This window comes from Rhinolophus sinicus, linkage group LG06 (genome assembly GCF_036562045.2).
Source record: "Rhinolophus sinicus isolate RSC01 linkage group LG06, ASM3656204v1, whole genome shotgun sequence".
NCBI lineage: Eukaryota > Metazoa > Chordata > Mammalia > Chiroptera > Rhinolophidae > Rhinolophus > Rhinolophus sinicus.
Window position 1 is genome coordinate 3,525,684 of NC_133756.1, and position 19,946 is coordinate 3,545,629.

The window sequence follows — 19,946 nt, forward strand, 5'->3', positions numbered from 1 at the left end:
CTTATATTATAGTAAAATAAGACGAGGTCTTAATTTTTGCTCCAAAAGAAGCATTAGAGCTGATGGTCCGGCCAGGTCTTCTTTTCGGGGCAACACGGTGGTAGTAGCTCAGGTGTTCGCAGCAGCCTGACCACTACTTAACTCCTCCGTCACTGTCAGTCACAAGTAAGGTCTCACATACAAAGCTGGGAATTTGTTGGCTCCTGTCCATAAGTCCAAAAAGTGTTCTCACTCAGGTCCAGCTGGATCTTGGGTCAAGGAACGGCCCAGCTGTCCACCTCTCGTGATGGAGCCATCGTCACAGTGACCAGGTGGCTGCCAGCAGCTCCAGGTTCCCAGCAGAGAGAACAGCGCCAGGCTGGGCAGAGGCCAGACCTGAGTCCCCCTGGCTGACTGGTCTGTGATCGGGGCAGAGAAGGCTCTGCCCTGCCTGGTGTGTTTTATCCACTGCCGTGGGAGCTGGGGAGTTTCACCCAGTGAACAGCTGGCAGCTGTTACCTGAGGAAGGGAAAGAGAGGCTGCATCAGCCTCGAAAGGCTTGAGGACTTTCTACTATGGAAAAAGAAGTACTGGCTGACCAAAATTCACCATCAAGGCCAACTTCATTGGTTGAATGGGAGAGAAATCACAAGCCTCTTAAATCTCTGCTTTCATGCTTTTTGTTATTGATGTGTAAAACGCGTTGGAAGAGGTCTCCGGAACCAATTCCCATGGGTGTGTGCATGCGTGTGTAGGCCTCCCCACACCAGGCAATTCTTAGACAGCAGCAGGTGTCGGAGGAGCCACAGGATTCTGACGCTACCCAGAGACAGACCGTGATCCCACAGAAGAAGGGCTACATCCAAGACCGCCCTCTACTGCACATGCCACTGGCAAGCCCAGGCTGTCACCTGTGCTTCTGACCAACCAGCTACAGGCTGGGGGTCTGACCCCCTCCTTGGGTTCAATTAACTTGCTAGAACGGCTCACAGAACAGAGGAAAACCCGTTTACTCACTAGATTACTGATTTATTACAAAAGGTGTTAAAATTAAAGGTTATGAATTAACAGCCGATTGAAGATACACGGGGGAGGTCCTGATGGAAGGAGCTTCTGTCCTCGCAGAGCTTGGGGCCCAGCATGGTGGCATGGTGGAAGCCTTCTGGTTCCCCAATGTGGCAACTCTCTGAAAAAGGGGCCAATCACCTAGCTGTCCTTTTGGGTTTTTATGGAGGCTTCATTACACAGTCATAACTGAGTCACTGGCCGTTGGTGACTCATTCAACCCCAAGCCCCTCCCCAGAAGTCAGTGTGGCTGAAAGTTCCAACCCTCTAACCACATGGTTGGCTCCACTGACAACCAGCCCCCACCCTCTGGTGGGATCCAAAAGCCACCTTATTAAAATGACAAGAGACACTTGATCACTCTCAAGGCTCAGGAAATTCCAAGGGTTTGGGAGCTCTGTGCCAGAGGCAAGTGGAAGACCAAATACACACAGAGGGTGCCAAAACAAGGGATTCGCATTTTAGGAAAGGAAAAAACTATTAAAATTGTACTACTCGATATATACCGATAACAAAAGATGAATACAAGTCACGTTTGACTTCTGCAATGACAAGACGTGCTCAAAGCGGTTCCCATCAGCGTCCAGACACCTCTGATGACAGCGAGCTCCTGCTTGGGCGACGCTGACCAAGCGTCCACTTGTGTACATCTTTTTGGCCGCCGGTAATTACTACAAAGCCCAGTAACACATGTTCACTGTTCTTTTATATCAGTAGCTGTGTCAACACTTAAGAGCTGCACATGAACCTGATAATGAGTTTAGTGTCACAAAAGAAACGGGAGACAAATGAAGGAACAACCAGTAGTTTGCTAAGTGTTGTTTATTCTGCAATCAAGGTTCAGAAATGTGGGGACACAACTGTAGGGCGAGGAATCTGTAGGTGTCACTTCACGACGGGGCTCTGCAGAGTAACCACCCACTTCTGTTTAAAGTGAACTCAGTGAAAGTGGTGACAAGCGGCCTATTTGTGACCCACTGCGGGAACTTGTGCTCTAGTCTCTAAGGACCAGCGGGGCCTTCACCTGCTCGGCCACCTCCTTGCCGCTCAGCGCCGTGACAATGGCGAGAGCAAACTCGAAGCTGGTCCCCGGCCCCCGGCTCGTGATGATCAGGCCGTCCTGCTCCACGCGATTCTCCGAGTAGCTGTAATGACCTTGGACGAGAAAAGGGTTACATCCTGATGGGCTGCGCTGGCCAACAGTGACTCCCGCTTACAGCCAAGCCGGCGCAGCGCGTCACTGGCCTCACTTAGATAAATTAGAAAACACACACCACTGCAGGCAGCCGTTCAGAAACAACCAGGCGTTCCCAACCCTTCAGAGGGCAGCATGTGGGTACGAAGGAGGCTGGTACAGCAAAGGGCCAGAGGAACCAACAACTGGGACAGGAAACAAACACACACACGAAAGGCGAGAGCAGCTGCTTAATAATTCCCAGTAAATGCGAATTGCTCACACTTCTATCATACAATGAACGCTCAGCATCAATTCTGTAAACCGAAGGGCAGCAGTGACTGTCGAGTTCAGGACACGACACCGCAAATACGTGACTTTGACATATTATTTTGAGAGGAAGGCTCTTGACAACCAGACAATGCAGGGAGAGGCTTTCTCCGAACCCCTTTCTTGGCCCGAACACAGATCCTCCAGAAGGAGCTCAACGGTCATACATCCCCTCCCGCCTCCCCGAGTTTCATCAGCCAGGGAAGATGGACTCTTGTCACAGGACAGGAGACCAGAAGTCGACACCACACCCAGACTTTGTCACAATCGATCCTACCTCTCATCCGCTCTTCTAAGGCCCAGTTGCCTTCCCTAAAAACCATTCCCTCTCCCGAGAGGCCTCCGTCCTCTTTCCCTACTAAGATAATATCTAAGTCGGAATTCCAAACCACCTCACGAGCCCTCATTCTCCCTGGGTATCTCCCATGGATTCAGGAGGCAGACATGTCAGTAGACTTCTGTGTGTTTTTCTCTTGTTAATCTGTCTGTTATTACAGGGCTCTCAGCCAAGGACTGAGAAGGGTCGAGGGAAAATTGTTTTTCCTCCCTATAAGACGCTGGAGGGAAAGAGGGATGAGGGTGAAAGTGCTGAAGGCAGAAACTACCTGTGTTATGCACACACACGCTCTACTGTCTCAAAAACAATTACAGCGTAACTTTTTTTGGGGGCGGGGGGAATTGTGTGGAGGGAGAAGCCACATTCCCTTCTCAGGGACTAGGTTCCCTCTGTGTCATCCCTCAGTTGGCCCCGCTGTTGTAAATACAGTAATAGGAAACATGCTTCTCCCACATGCAGCAAGTCTCCTGCCACTGGGATTCCTCCAAGTGGCCTCCCCAGCCCCGGCCCCAGGTGGCCCACTGCACAGAGACGCCCCACTTGTGCCCATCACTTCCCTCCTGCAGCTCTCGGTTACTGAGCAGCCTGGCCGTTCCTGCCCCAGGAGGCGCTGCACTGGCTGCTTCCTTGCCCAGAAAGCTCTTCTCAGCAACGTGCTCCTTGGGTTTCCGCACCAACGCCTGGGAGGTGGGATCTGTGACCACCCTTGAAACCAGGTCCCCCAGATTATAGCACCCCCCAGCATGGACACAAGTTTATACACTATGTGCCAGTCTCCTTGTTTACTGTCCACTCTGTAAAGGCTTGGCCTTCACCTGCCTCTGCCTGGCCTGGAGTATCGACGGCACCAAGGAGAGGCGCCCACGCATCAGGAGGATGACGGCGAATGCAAGTCCGTTCGTTTTCTCTGCGCGTGCCCAGGCCGGAACGACGATCTTCACCTCACAGCCCCTCTGCCTTGCCTTCCTACCACTGCGTGCTCGGCGTCACCAAAGAGGTGACCTTTCCCAAGTGCAAATCAGATCTTACCCAGTTCTCTCCACCAGACCCTTCGCCGACTTTCCCCTGCACCTAAAGACTGAACTCCATGTCATGGGGCACGAGCTCTCTGGGTCTGGCCTACACTGAGGCTGAACTAGAAGGAACCGGAAGGGAGACAGAAGAGAACCTGCCATCCAGGTGGCAGCTAACTGTGACCTGGATGGGGACAGTGGCAATAGAGAGGAAATGAACGTTTGGCGATAAAATGCCCAGAACTCAGTGACGTACTCGACACGGGAGGCGTCAAGGATGACTCCCAGCTATCTGCTCCGGGCAACCGGTGGGTAGCGGTGGCACGCAGTGACATGGGACACGAAGGACAAGCAGGTTTAGGGGAGGGGTTAAAGCTGAGGAGGTTCCTCTATGAAATCCTGCCATGTCCTGTCACTGCAGGTAGAGCCAGGCAGGCACTGTGTTGACCACTTTCCGTCCGGCACCCCAAAGGCAGTGCAGACCACGGCTATGCCGTCTCCCACAGCCTAAGGAGCACCTCAGGAAAGCCTTGTTCAATCAATACAGGCAGAAAACGTCACCTAACGACTGGTACGATGGGCTCTACAACCCACGCACTGGTGTCTACGTCTTTCAAAGTGGATTAACACCACCTGTGATAATTTGTCTTACTATCATGAATAACCAAGGGAAAAAAATTGAAACACAGTATGTCAATAATTTCCTAGTCACTACTGTGGAGAAAAAGAGGAGCCCTGCTTTGAGGGGGAAGGTTTTCATAGTCTAACCTCATTGACTGATGGAGAAAGCAGGCCAAGGTCATTTTAAATGCTAAACTAGAAAACCAGCTGAGCTGGGTCTGCCAGAGCTGTGGGATGAGCTGCCTCAACTGGGGCAACACCAGGCACAGCTCGAAAGGGTTCACTTAACAACCTCTTTGTGGGTAAAACATTACAAATACAGCTTAAACTGGTTAAAGATGTTTAAAGATGGTCCACAGTTCTTTTCAAAATTTAAACCAGGAAGAACAAATGGTCTGCACTTATCACCTACCGCCTCCTAGTGGCGAAGACAAAGAAAAGCAACGCACACGCACTCACCACGGAGCCGGGTTCATTTCAACAGGGGAGCTGGGCACTCACACCTCATATTCCATCTGGCACAGGGCGTTCATTTCTTCTAACTTGAAGCAAACACTCCCAAACCAGAAAGTCTCTTCAGAGAAAAAGCAACTGGGGAGGCCAGGGGCAAGTGGTCAGCCACTAACATGGGTACCCCCACCGATTTGGTCGGGGGCTCCTTCAGAGCTCCAACAGACCTGAAGTCCCAGAAAGCCTGAAACACTTACTATTCGGCCCTTGAAGGAAAGGTCGCTGACCCCTGAGCACAGTGGGTCTGGGATCAAATCCCAGGTCTGCCATTTAGTAGCTGCCTGACCTCTCTGAGCTTCACTTTTCTCTGCTGTAGAATGGGGATGTCACCAACCTAACAGGACTCTTGTGGGAATCCAGTCAAACCAACGCTGGCACAGAGTGGCAGGGCGAGAGCAGCCTGTCCCCACTGTGTCCCAGCACAGCCAAGCGCTGCAAGGCTCTAAGTGTGTTAAACCCATTAACTCTCCGAGCCCATCAACAACCCTGAGAAGCAGCTGATACTGTTCTCGGATGACAGACGAGAAAATGAGGCTCAGAGGTTCAGGAACCACCTGGTCACACAGTGAGTGGTCCTCTGGCTCCAGAGACCCCCTCCTCACTGCTCAGTGACAGGCATTCGGAGGCTTACTACATGGACAGATGAGAACTGAAAAGCATTAAAGCCACAACTTACTTAAAAAGTGAGAAATGGAAGGACTTTGCACTCGGATTAGACTGCTTATTTGTGTAAAAATTTTCTACTCATCTATTAAATTCAAGGTGACGACCAGAAGGGCCTCACCCAACGAGACATCCAAGAAGTAATCACAGCTCCACCTCGTAAAATGTTCTGAAAGGGCAGAAACTTCAAATACCTGTTTCTTATAGTAGCCATCAATGCCGGGGAATGTGAATGCGTGTGGGAACCTCACTGGGGCAGAGGCTGGGCCTGGGTTCTGGCCTCTTCTGAGCCTGTTTCCAACACACGCTTGCAGGGCACTGGGGACTGTGAGACTCCACAGAGAACATGCCTGTGAATGTACTCCGAACGCCTGAGAGCTTACAGTCTAATCTTCCTCCCCTCCCAACCGACCGTAATGCTCTCGGGCATTGTGAGGGCACAGAAACAACACATACCCCATCAGGTCATGGAGGAATGGGTTCCACTCAAGCCTTCCTTCTAATATGTCACCACTACAGAAAGCCAGATTCTGTTCTTTCTGATCCTCCAAAACCTCTCCATTACCTCGGAGTAAATTAAACTCCCACATTAAAAAAATGCCCAGGAGCGAGAGCCTTTTTAAATTTTCACATAGATGGTATTGACAACCTAGTATCTTTGCCGGCAATTAAAATAAAAAAGTGTCGGTTTTCAAGAAAATACTACTTTGGATCAAATTTAATATGCAGAATGTCCAACACCAAGAGGGAACCCCAATGTAAACTATGGACTTTGGGTGACGATGATGTGTCAGTGTTGGCTCACCCATTGTAACAAATGTACCACCTCGTGTGGGGGACACTGTGCACGTGGGGGGTGGGGGACACGGAGTTTCTGCTGGGAACCTAGAACTGCTCTAAAAAATATTGTCTATGAATTTAAAAAACAGCAATGAAAACTGCATTCCTTTTGTTTGCTGGGAAAAGATATGATGTTAGTTGCTCTACTTTTTTAGCTCAGGATAAGCCCAGGACAGGACTGACAGGGGAGAAAGTGTATCGGTTGCAGTTTTCTTCAAATCAGCTTTGGTATTATTTCATCTTATTGATTCACTGATTTTTGGTTGGTTGGTGTTTTAAACGGAAGCAGTGACTCAGTTTCCTCACTAGCTGAACGCCAGGTGAATCACTTTTGGCTTCTAACTAGAAACTTCTCATTCTCTTGCAATTATCCACACTAGTGTGATCTTCTTTCCCTCTGCAAGTCCCAGGGTCTCTGCCTCTCTGTTACGTGCACTCCAGACTCAGATGGCAGAGGAAGACACCACCTGTGTGACAAAGATGCCACCGGGTTGGTGCTCTGAATGTCAGGAGCTGTTACCGGGGAAGCCCTGATCATTACATAGCTGTACACTCAGTGCTCGTATTATACCTTGTTTTGCTGTTAATTATATGCTGCCCTGTATTTTAAAATTTGATGGATATGTCTCTTCAAGCTGTTAACTCCTGGAGGAAACAATATCATGCTTCTTTTATAGCCTCAAATAATAAGCCACACAAGAGAACTAGAGAACTATTTGATAAATTACAAAAAAAAAAAAGATCTAAGATTTAGGTTAAAAAAGCAAGGTGTAGAACAATGTATTCAGTAGCTGTCATTTGAGTAAAACTTAAACCATGAGGGCTAATCAGTGTGTGCAGAGAGAAGTGTACAGATACACAAGGAACCTGAACAGAAGTTACCGCTGACAAGCACAAGGGGTGGCAAGTTAGAGAAAAGGAACATGTATTTACTTCACCCGCTTTTACACTGTCTGCATTTTTTACCATGAAAATAAGTTATTATAAAAATAAATTAATAGAAGTTAAATGTCTAGCTGGTATTTAGAAAAGAAACATGTCACCAAGGCCAGCAGGCCTGCCTCCTGGGCACTCTCTGAAGGAAGAGAACAATGTCCATTTTACTCTGGACTGGGGCCAAAAGGGCACTTTCTGAAACTCGGGTGAGATTTAAAATTTATCCTCAGGCTGCCAGCAAAGCATTTAGTAAAAATACTAGTTAAATGCATGTCATAATCACTTCAACCTGTGCCAGTCAGGAATCCGGCTGGCCTCTGGCTGAGCACCCTATCCCCACCAGGGCACAGCCAGACAGGCCTCTCTATCCTGCCGCTTAGCTCCCTCTCAGGTTAAAATCCTGGCAAAGAGAGTAAGGAACACACCACACCTCAGCCGCAGAGGATCTCTACAAATTAGATTACACCGGGCGGGAAACAATGCAAAATTATAGCTTTTTGAAAAGGTCTTATTAAAATATAAGCATATACTTACTTCCATTCATCATTTTGTCTTTCGCAAGTGGGTGTGTTGTAACTTTGCTTCCAAAACCTATTTCATGAGCCAACAGAGCCGTAGGACCTAAAAAGAAGATTAATAAAAAGATTTAAATGTAGATATAGAAAAACCTGTGTGTTAAAAATTACAACAGCAAAGTATTCTGTGGGGACAGAGCCCCAGAAAGCAGTTGCCAGGCTCTCGGCCTCACATAGAAAGGTGCTGGCTCGGGTAGTAGATGGTCATCAACTGGGACTAGTTGGCCATTGGCTGTTACCGGTTAGCCATTAGCCACTGATATAACCGCCGTGGGTAAGATAGCAAAGGGTGGTGTAGTGGTGTGGCGTGGCGTGGCGGAGTGTGGATTACGGGTTGGAGAGAGGCAGACTGCAGCTGGCCAGTGAGGTTGCTTGGCAGGGACAAGTGGATGACGGGTTGAGGATCATGTGGCTCCTGCCTCCTGTGTCTCCAGCCCAGCCGCCAGTGATACTATAGTGGTGTGACTCCCCTACCTGTGGCTCCGTGGGTGTTCTTGTGTGGGGAGCGGGAGCTGAGACCCTGCATGACATCCCGCATGACACATTCTTCAAAATCAGGAGGCTTGGGCCGGCCCGGTGGCTCAGGCAGTTGGAGCTCTGTGCTCCTAACGCCAAAGGCTGCCGGTTCGATTCCCACATGGGCCAGTGGGCTCTCAACACAAGGTTGCCGGTTCAACTCCTCAATTCCCACAAGGGATGGTGGGTTCCGCCCCCTGCAACTAAGATTGAACACGGCACCTTGAGCTGAGCTGCTGCTGAGCTCCCGGATGGCTCAGTTGGTTGGAGCACATCCTCTCAACCACAAGGTTGCCGGTTCGACTCTCGCAAGGGATGGTGGGCTGTGCCCCCTGCAACTAGCAACGGCAACTGGACCTGGAGCTGAGCTGCGCCCTCCACAACTAAGACTGAAAGGACAACAACTTGACTTGGGAAAAGTCCCGGAAGTACACATTGTTCCCCAATAAAGTCCTGTTCCCCTTCCCCAATAAAATCTTTTAAAAAAAAGTTCACGAAGCTCTTACCTAAAATATACTCACAATTTTGAAATTAAACACTTCTTAAAATGAGAGCTAAAGTATGGAATACATCATTTGCTGAGTACTTCTGGCAAAAAGGTACAGACTCAAAACACTTCAGTAACCATTTAATCATAAAGATTGACCATGACCTCCAAAGAGCACACAGATAAACAGACTGTGGCCTCCCCTCAAGGAGCAGGCAGTACATGTTATCAGTGTACTAAAGCGGGAAACCACCAAGGGCTAACCTCTTAGCAAATGAAAAATTAAGTTCTACATTAGAGGCAACTGGTGCTCTCCAAACTTCTGGAGTTGACTATTTTATGGACTAACTTTATTTTTTTACTTGAAAGTAAAGCTAGCACTAATCCATCCATCCAAACATACCAGGTGGTAAAATTATTAAAATGAACAGAACACAGTCTAGCCCTGAAGGATATACCTGTGCAACGTTTACGGGTCTGAGATGGAGGCACTAGCGTTTCTTTATTAAAACTACTAAGTGAGGAGCCGTGAATAGCCACTTTGCGATCCTCTATGCCTTCCCTCGTAAAATGAAGTTTTTAAAAATAAGCATTTGCTAACTTGAGGTTTTTATCAAAATGTGTTCACTAAGAATGGTCAACTTCATTGACAATCACAAGCATAATTTTCTGTACGTAACGGTCCTCAAATAAAGACTAAAACCGAAAAGGTTTTAACCTTTGTTATATTATCTTAAAACTTTTTTAAAAGTAGTCATTCTACCTTTTTTTTTATCTAAGCCACACACAAAAAATATAAGACCTCATGTCACACCTAGAAAACCATGCGTTAGAACCACACCTTGACCTTCTGAGTGGTCAGCACTGTAGCCAAGACCCTACGGCCGTCTGTGCACTTGAGCTTCAACAAATCCCAGCACTTGCTCTTACTGACCTTTCATTTTTCAACATGACCCCAAGTAAAAAGCAGTTATGTAATGTACCAACAGGCTGCTCCAATGACAGGCTCAGAGCTGCTACAAAGGAAGATCATATAAATATGCAATTACACAAGCTTTCTGCCTAGTATTAGGTGTCAGCTTCAGACCAAGTGCTGACTTACATTTCTTTTTCTTTCTTTTGTTTTAATTGGGGAATATTGGGGAACAGTGTGTTTTTCCAGGACCCATCGGCTCCAAGTCAAGTCGTCGTTTTCAATCTAGTTGCAGGGGGCACAGCCCACCATCCCATATGGGAATCGAACCAGCAACCCTGTTGTTAAGAGCTCGCGCTCTAACCAACTGAGCTATCTGGCCGCCCTGACTTACATTCCTTAAATCAAAAGTCTCAAATACATTTGATATCACTCTCCACCTAGTTGTTTTTATCCTCAATATGAGACAGCTATGCACGGCAGCAAATTTAAAAGTCCATAAAAACTGCATCATTATCACTCAATTTTAACTTGAACGAATACCACAAGAGACGACTGTACAGTGAGAAGAGTGATCGCACAGCGAGTCAGGAATTTCTAGGCCGCTCCCCACAGGTGAGAAAACTGCTGCCTACAGTCACGTATGTTCCAGTTGAAAGTAGGAATTTACTGGTGATGTCTTACTCATATGGTAAGCTCATCATTACTGCTTTCTGAGGCTTAAAAATCCAATTTGGAAAACTAGAGAAGAGATAATTCAGTACTATTACTTGAAATTCTGACGGATGAAAACACTGCTGAGTCTGCAGCAGGAATCCAGCTCTGAGCAGGAGGCAGAGAGCACCGAGGACAGAATCCCTCCGGCAGCCGAGAAAGCCACCAGCGCCACCATGTGGTGACTAACAGAAAGAACACCGGGGCCACCCCTCAGCCCCTCCAGGCGTCCCTGAGATTGTACTTAGACTCACCTCTGACAACCGCTGGCTCCTTCACTGCCAGGCTTCCTTCCCCTTCCCATTTCCCACCCAGAGCGAATCTCATTTCATTTTCTTCTCATGAGAGTCTCCCTTCCAATTCGGCCTCTCATTCACTATTAGGGGCTAGGCTAATATTCCTTCAGTTCAATGAACAGCTACCGATTCCTAACTGCAACACTTCAGAATTGCCATCTTAACAATCACACTTCTTCCTATCCCAGAAGAGCAGCACCAGAAGAGCAGTGCAGGATACTCAACAATACAAACACTGTTTATTTTTTAATGATTTAAATGATTATAAGTCTAAGTATTCAAGCTTGCCTGGGCACAAAACAGTGAACCAGATGTGGGTGATAATTCTGCCACCCTCGTGACACAGGACAAACTGACTCTGGTTTTTCCTTTCAGCAGAGTCCTAAGAGAAGAGCCCCGGCCCAAACTCCTCTCTTCCTTTGCTGAGAGCATCTAAGAATGAGGCTGGGGCGGGGCAATTGGACTCAGTCCTCACACAACGAACAGGCACTCTGACTTCCTCCCCACCAAGGGGTGAGGGGCTTGGGCTACACTGACTGGGGTGCTGTCAGCAGAGACCCATCCCTGTGTCCCACAGGCTGCTGCTGAGCAGGACCCAGGGACAGGGCCTGGAGGGCGCCCACCTCCTCGTCCTTCCCAGTCAAAAGCAGTGGTTCCCAAACATTTAGGTCTCTGGACCCCTGTAGCGTTTATGTGGGTTGTAGCTATCAATAATTGCCCCGCTATAAATTAAAACTGGGAAATTTTTACGACACAAGAATACTCAAGCACACATGCCATGCCCAGATCATGGCAACGTCACACTCTGTGGACACTCCTGTGAGAACAAGGACAAAGGCCAATAACGTCTTAGTATCTGCTTTGACCTTGAGAGCCCCTGAATGAACAGTGAGAACCCCGGCTCTAATGCACAGTCCCCAGGATCCCTAGTCTGTAACTTCTTTTAAAAAGCCTACAAGACAACACCGTGCCATCTTATCAAATCCATCCATTCAGTCATTTATTTATTCACTCTCTTGACGAACATTTAATAAAGACCTATATATAGTAAGGCAGGCACTGGTCAAAATTACACTATGGAAAGAATGCAAGATGGCAGAACACCATCTGATATTAGAGCAAGAACGGATTTACTCGTAAAATGGGATCAGAAATCAAAATGTTACTAAGTTGCAAGATGTGGGGACACCTACGAAACACCAACGAGCTTACCCCAAATGATGTGGCAGGTAGTACAGTGCCTCAATGCAGCCCTGAGCACAAGGCCCAGGCAGAAAGTACCCAGAGGCCTCTGCAGCCACAGGGCAAGCACAGGGCAGACCTGTTACGCTTACTCCAGCCGATTCTTGCTGACTGGGTGCTGGCACAAATACTTTCTGGCACAAAGATTTGCTGTAACAAGCTGTTCACTGATTTCCAGAGGGCCTTATTTTCCTCCGAGGTCAACCAAACACAGAAAACACGACGTTTCACAGAATGTAGACCAGAGGCACGGAGAGGAAGACAACAATTGTAGTCATTTCTGAAACGACACTAGCTCATGCCACCCAAACCAAATAGGCCGACCCAGATGCCCTTCACACTTTATGAAGGGCGAGAAGTATTTGGAACAAAGTCTTGCAGTATTTTTTTAAGAAAACCGACGACACACTTAAACACGAATGGTCTGCACGTTACCTGCACAGATAGCAGCTATGAGGCCCTTCCTCTTCTCTTGTTCCTTCAGTATCTCTTTCACAGCAGCAGACTACTCAAAGAAAACCCAAAACACATCGAGTTAACATTAAGCCACAAGCCAATCTCTGGCTAGAACCTTTGGTAGAATCAGATTCTAGCTTAAACCACAAGATCTTAAATTTAACCATTTTTCAACAATATTTCTAAATTACTAATGTAAAATTATCAAACTCATAATGTTTCTACATTCCTAAACCCAATCAAGGCATTTACTGGAAGAGAAAGGCATCCTTTTCTTAAAGATGTTTAAGGATGAGATGAGAAAAGCAATTTTCCACACTGACTCCTGCCATTTTGTATCTAAGGAGAAAAGACATGGAAGTGAGGGAATGTGGTGGCTGGGTGTTTTCATGGCAGTCAGGAAGGGTTACAGTCCGAGATATCCGATTTGACCTGCTTCTGAGCTGGTCAGCCCTGCCCGCCCTCCTCTCTCTCTCTTCCTGGAGGCTGACTCCTCACCTAAGGCTTAAAATGAAGAAGCAGTGGTCTTTCTGGATGCCAGTTTTCATTCAAGTTGGCAGTTCTCGCTCCTGCAACCACCTCCCAAACCCCATTGTTGAATAGACAGCCAATTTCTTATCTTTCTATGCTTAACCCTTCATAAAACACATAATTTTCTTCTGCTGCTGGGGGCGGTGGGGAATAGTCTAACATTTGGATTGTATTCACCAAATCTGTTCATATATAACTGTTCCACCGATTCAGCTTACTTCTAAATGCCATTAGAAATGTTTTTTTAAATTAAGTTAGAACACCATTTTGTTAATTTCACCTAGTCCTATTTTATTCACAGCCTCCTTCCTGAAATATTTTAATAACAAAATCAACAGAACACAAGCAGATGTAGAAATACTTTATACAGTTTTTACCTCAGATAAATTCTGTGCACCCAAATTACCTCCTGGCAGAACCACCACGTCATAAGGTCCCTGCAACAGTTTAAAAAATAAAAAAAGAAAGTGAAAACATTTTCATTTGAAATGTGCACTAAAGTGACAGTCAATAACACTTCCATATTTTAAGTATGGTTCATAGCAAGAAACTGTTCATAGAACAGTTAAATAAAGTGCATCTCTATCATGGAATATTGTTGTAACTAGCAAAAAAGGCAGAATATTTGTCTGCAGTAACATGCAAGGGCGTCCACATTGCACAACTGCAGGTGCCGCATGATCTCATTCTTGTAAAAAGAAAAAAACTGTATGCACGGAGATGTATGTGTCTATTGCATACACCCCCTGATGTATGTGCACAGTATACAGACACTCAGAGACAAAGGGGGGTGGTATAGGATGGAGGGGAGGGGGAATGGGAAAGAGACATTCAATATTTTGAGTTTATGTATTTCTATACTGTATAAATTGTTTTTCAACAAGAATGTGCATAGTAATAAAACATAATCAAAACAAAAACAAATTTTAAGAGGCACAGAAAAAATTTTTTAACTTGATGAAAAATAAAACTTAGGGAGGAGACAATATTTCAGTATCGCAAACATCTAAACATCCTAGAAACCTAATAATTTCAAACTTTCTGAAATTACAAGATGGAAATTGGTTTAACAATACTTTCAGATATTAAAAAAATTTTGTTTTAAAAATTTAGTCACGGGCCGGCCCGGTGGCTCAGGCGGTTGGAGAACCATGCTCCTAACTCCGAAGGCTGCCAGTTTGATTTCCACATGGGCCAGTGGGCTCTCAACCACAAGGTTGCCGGTTTGACTCCTCGAGTCCCGCAAGGGATGGTGGGCTCTGCCCCCTGCAACTGAGACTGAACACGGCACCGTAAGCTGAGCTGCCTCCCAGATGGCTCAGTTGGTTGGAGCGCAGACTCTCAACCACAAGGTTGCCAGTTCAATTCCTCTAGTCCCGCAAGGGATGGTGGGCTGCGCCCCCTGCAACTAGCAACAGCAACTGGACCTGGAGCTGAGCTGCGCCCTCCACAACTAAGATTGAAAGGACAACAACTTGACTTGGAAAAAAGGCCTGGAAGTACAGACTGTTCCCCAATAAAGTCCTGTTCCCCTTCCTCAATAAAATCTTTAAAAATAAAAAAATTTAGTCACTAAGCAAATTATATTTAGTAGGTATTTAGAGTAACATTTAGTATTTAGAATTACTTTTAACAACTATAAACATCCTACTGTTGTTTTAAAACCAAGCAAAATTAAAAACTATAAAGGAAATATATAAAGTATAGAATTTCTTTCACTCCTTTTAAAATCCGAACTGACAAATGAATAGACACAAAAGGTAACAACTGTTCTAAACACCCAGACACCGTAGGATGAAAAAGAAGAGAAGGAATGTTTACTGCCACTCTCCCGTTCAACGTGCTCTTTAGAAAGTTTCAACAACTTACATGTAAATGCCAATATTCTAACACTCCACAATCTACCACTGAAATGAACCTAAAAAGTAATACCCCTTTTTCTATGCATTTGTGGACAGCTAAGTACGGGGAACCAGACTCCAGGATCCTTCCAGGACACAAATGACCATCCATGAGCTGCTCTGCCTCTCTTCCTGCCAAGTCTCCGCTGCAAGAGGGCATACAGCCCTCACTCCCTTCACACAGGCCAGGTCAGCCTGCACCCCACGAAAGGGCGTGCAAAAGTGTCTGTGCACATGTGGGCGGGCAAGCTTCTGAGGAAAGGGACCTCAGAGCTTGACAGTTTGACCTCAACAGTAAGTAAGAACCGTAATTCTAAAAATACAGGTGACGCAGTTTAAGTAGAACTCCTCCTCCTCCCTTAATCCAACCACGAATCAAGTGTGAAGTGTCCCACATGAAATGAATCACTAACTACTTCTGTGTCACTGAAAAGGTAAAAAGTAGCTTTCAAATAAAGAATCAGAAATGAATGGGGAATGTGGCCATTGATTCTTTTATCAAGTCCAAGTTGTCACCAGAGGGAGGGCTGCCAGTGTGAGCCAGAAGAATACTGATGGAAGCGTCCCAGCCTCCATCCACCCCCAACCCACCTACTGGGCGCAGGAGGAATCAGGAAACTGCCAGGTTTGTGGATACAGAGGTAAAAGGCCCAGGGCTCCACTTCCCAGGGCTCATTGTGGGGAAGACATTCAAGCAAAGAAACTTTCTTAAAACAACTCTATACTAACAACAGCTTTAGATGTAGTCAAAAGACACTTCAAGAAACTAATAAAAAAGCAGTAAGACAAGTAATTCCAAGTATGGAGAACAAACCTCTTTTTTTGCATCTTCCAGACTGGCATCAGGACAAATGACAACATCTCGGCTACATTGTACGGGGTCTTTTCCAGCCAAACCCGCGACGGTGACCTTAATCTAAGAGAAAGACATCATCATGATATTTAAGAACAATGAAACAGAGTAACATTTTCACAGTTGCCCTGTGTTTTAAAATAACTTGGCAGGAAATCCCACAACAAAACCATGCTGCCTTTAAGCTAATATGCTAGCAAACTATGTTTAATAACTAGGTCTGTCCCAGTTTGCCTGGGACAATGCTGATTTACAGACACTGTCCCGGCACCCTGTCTGGTTAGTGTCCTTTCTCCCACAAGTGTTCTTGTTTGGCTGACAATTTATTTAATTATTCTATTAATAATCCATCTTGCAAAATTACTGTTGCCATTTCAACCTCATGGTACTTTCTTAAGATAGAAATAATCTTGCAAACATTTACAAAATTGACAATACTAAGAGCTGGGACAGGAAATTGGGAATTTTCGTCACTGCTGGTGGTCTCCCATGCTGCTTCTTTGCAGTCATTTAATAAAATCTAGTCACACCAACTAGGGGCTGTCCTATGACCTAGCAAGTCCACTTTTAGGCAGAGAGCCTGAAGCCTGTACAAGAATATTACAGAATTGTAATGATGTGAAACAAAGGAATAAGAATAAATTCAGAAAGCTAGATTGTGGCATAGTCATCCAGTATAATACTAAGCAGCAATTTTAAATAAACCACCTGGACCCATACGTATCATCACGTGTGAAAACCAGATGATAATGGTTATGGAGGGTTAACAGACTCTGGGGCCAGACTGCCCTGGTCTGCCCCAGCTCTTCAACTTAACGATGTGGGCACTTTATTTAGTGTCTCTGTGCTTGTTTCTTCAACTGTAAAATGAGGATGGTGATAACTCATAGGGTTTTTGTAAGATTTAAACAAGTTTATGTGTTTATCTAAGTGCTAAGAATGATAGGTAGCACTCAGTAAACACTATTTACGTGTTTAGTGGGGTTATATACTACATACATCTATGAGAACTACTGTCTAATGCTAACACTCCACAATCTCCACTGAAATATCTGAACTTACTGAAAAGTAATAAACCTTTTCTACACATTTGTGGACAGCTAAGTACGGGGAATCATATTCCCAGGTTCCTCCCAGGACAGAAGGGGAACAGGACTGGGGAAATTTACATAGTGATTTGCAATGCTTTCTTTAAAGCATTTGTTCTTCAAGAAATTGGTCTGAAAGAAATATGGCAAAATGTTAGCAAGTATTAATATGGGCAGAAAATAAACAGGTAATTATTATTATACAGTCTCTTGTGTATGTTGGAAATATTTCATAAGTTATTGTTTTATTCAAAATAACTTTTAAAAATAAAAAAAAATGTTTTTAAAAGGAGGAGGGCTAGAAAACGCTGAGGGACTTACTCCAGCTCGTCTCATGACATCTACAGGGATGACGGTCTCCATCTCCTCTGCTCCTTTAGCCAGGATGACCAGAGCTCTTTTGGAAGCCATTTTTACGTTGTAGTTTTCAAAGACTTAATTAAAAAAAAAAAAAAAATTTTTTTTTTTTCCAAAAAACTTGCACTGTGACCATGGAATAGACAAAATTTTTAAGTTTACAAACATTTTAAGCAGAGTAATTAAGCGCCTCCCAGGGAAAAGTTCTGATAAACACAATGGAATATGAAAAAAGCATTTTAGGTTAATACTGATTTATGGAATAAAATTTCAATTACTGTATTTTTGAGATGAAAACACGGTTGCTAACACGTGTTCGAATTAATTTCTTACCATGATTTTAAAATTTAATTGCTAATAATGCAAATGAAATTTTCTAAAACACAAGGGCATGGGTCTTGTATTTTACATTATGCAGGGAGATAAAAGTCTTTTGAAGCACTACATTATAGAGAAACGACTAAACGTAATTTCATGGGCAAAAAAACCTAAATACACAGTTTTTAGTAATTAATCTGTAAGGTTTTTGGAGGGGATTTTTCTAGTTCCAATAACTGTACTAAAAATTTGGTGCGGGGGGGTATCAGTGTTAAAATATGTGAACACACTTTTATTGTTACTGGAGAAAATTGGAATTCCCCCCTCACTGAAGGCAACCCGACTGTAGACTCTCTTCGCACTTAGTTCTGTCGTTGTGAACGGCAGCTGCTACACCAGGGTCTGAACAGGTCTCAGCCTATTCTCTTTCTGTCGTTTGCTGTCCATGCAAAATAGACTTTAATAAAACGATTCCAACACACACAGGATTAACTAAGTTCCAACTGGTGGGAAGCCATGCACACAATGTCGGAAGCTTGCAAGTTGCTCCTACGCCAGCATGTGAAAGTCCAACTATCTGCTTATCCTAGAAAGCCGCACATTCCTCGGCTGCCGCGAGCCGCCGGCTGGGGTGCGCGTGGGCTCGGGGACACGGCCTGCGGGGCTTCCTTCCGAGGCCCCGCCCCCGCGGCCAGGGCCTGTCCAGCCCGGCGGCCCCGCGGCCCCTCGCCGCCCACAGCGCCACGGCCCACGCACGCGCCGCGCTCCCCAGGCCCCGACCTGAACCTCGCCTCTCCTCCCACAGACGCGGCTCCTCCGCCCCTTCGGTGGCACTTCTGCGCCAGGAAAAAAAATGAACCAAAACCGGACTAGACGAGGACCCACGCGCGAATACTCGAACGCCACCCTAGTCAGGCCCTCACCTACGCACTGCGCAGATGCACGCCGCCGGACTGCTCGCCTGCTCTCACTGCGCAGACGCGCGCCGCAAGGCCCGGTGCCTCAGCCCCTCACTGCGCAGCCGCACGCCGCTCGTATCACGTACGTAACGTCCGGCCGGCCGAACCCACCTCGGAGAAAATCAGAGGAGGGCCTGCCTTTCCACGTCCCGATTGTTCGCTTCGTAGGGTTCCAGTTGGAACACCCAGCACCGAGCGAATCCCGTGGACTCACGCAGCCTCACGAAATCACCCCCGCCCCGAATGGCACGGCCCGCCCTGCCCGCGCCACCGCAGGATTTAACCCGCTTCTTGCCGCGACCCGTAAATGCAAAGCCCGACTCGAGAGCTGAGGCTTCTTGCTCTGAGTTGTTCTTCACGTTTCCTCTGTGCATTGCGGTCTCTCTTTGCATGGCTCCTCTTCCCCGGAGCGCCCACCGCTCTACCAGGACTCTTTCTTCAAAGTCTTCCCGGTCTTCTCGCTCCCACGCTTGGTCGCCAGTCCGCGTGACACTAATTTAGTTACACACGGTAATTTCACGTGTGTTAGTTTCTCAGTTTTTTTTAGAAACATCCCAGTGCTGCTTTTGCATCGTCAGGATTATAGCAATGCTGAGGACATAAATCTAACAAGTACTTGATTAAATGTATTGAAATTATAATCTCAAACTTTATTTTTAAAAGTTTTTGAATATTGATACTTTTACCATTTTCAAACACCAAGAGGATAAGGGTGTTACGTTGAACAGACAGGCCCCTTGCTGCCTCTGTCCCCATGCAGTTCCAACCCCATCCCTACAAGAAACAACGTTAATAGTTTCTTGGGCATCTTTCCAGTATTTCTTTATGCGAGCACAAGCAAATAGAAATATACATCATTATTTTCATTCTTTTTCATAGAAATGTAGCAGACTATATACATTGTTCTGTACCCCCCTCCCGCCACCACTGCCTTACTGAGTATCTTCAGAGCTCAGAGCTTTTCATTTCAAGAAGTACTTCCTCCACCTCCCCTCCCCAGGCACCCCAGATAGATAAGTGAGCTATTGTTGGCATGTCCCATGGTTTATTTACTGATGCCTTGCTGACAACACTTAGGTTATTTCCAATCGCTTTCTCTGCAGACAGCACTGCACTGAATGACCTTATTCGTATGTCCTACTTGTGCAGGTGTAACCGGAGGGTGAATTGCCAGAAGTGGGAAATACACTTGAGCAACTCCATGCAAGTTGAATCACTTAGCACTCTCACCAGTAATATATGAGATCAAACAGTATTTTAAGTATGTCAGTG

At 46.0% G+C, this 19,946-nt stretch overlaps 1 protein-coding gene across 3 annotated transcripts; it reads right to left on the reverse strand.

Annotated features, from left to right (window-relative positions):
* Positions 1-1,848: 1,848 nt before the first annotated feature.
* PARK7 (Parkinsonism associated deglycase) lies at positions 1,849-18,776 on the reverse strand. Of its 3 annotated transcripts, none has more exons than XM_019746787.2 (7): positions 18,639-18,776; positions 17,362-17,474; positions 15,914-16,015; positions 13,576-13,635; positions 12,647-12,716; positions 8,003-8,089; positions 1,849-2,199 (listed from the first exon to the last, which is right to left on the reverse strand). In XM_019746787.2, the coding sequence occupies exons 2-7, from the start codon at positions 17,449-17,451 to the stop codon at positions 2,039-2,041; spliced, it is 570 nt and encodes a 189-aa protein (XP_019602346.1). In that variant the 5' UTR covers positions 17,452-17,474; positions 18,639-18,776; the 3' UTR covers positions 1,849-2,038. The 3 variants fall into 3 exon arrangements, with proteins under 3 accessions (XP_019602346.1, XP_019602347.1, XP_074190213.1); XM_019746788.2 differs by having other exon boundaries at positions 18,496-18,647; XM_074334112.1 differs by lacking the exon at positions 18,639-18,776 and adding an exon at positions 18,006-18,030.
* Positions 18,777-19,946: the final 1,170 nt, after the last annotated feature.

Coding starts and splice junctions, on each gene's coding strand:
- PARK7 (XM_019746787.2), bottom strand. CDS start 17,451: ATGGCTTCCAAAAGAGCTCTGGTCATCCTGGCTAAAGGAGCAGAGGAG. Junction 16,016..17,361: donor ATGTCATGAGACGAGCTGGA/GTAAGTCCCTCA, acceptor TCTTTCTCTTAG/ATTAAGGTCACCGTCGCGGG. Junction 2,200..8,002: donor AGACAAAATGATGAATGGAA/GTAAGTATATGC, acceptor TTCTCGTCCAAG/GTCATTACAGCTACTCGGAG.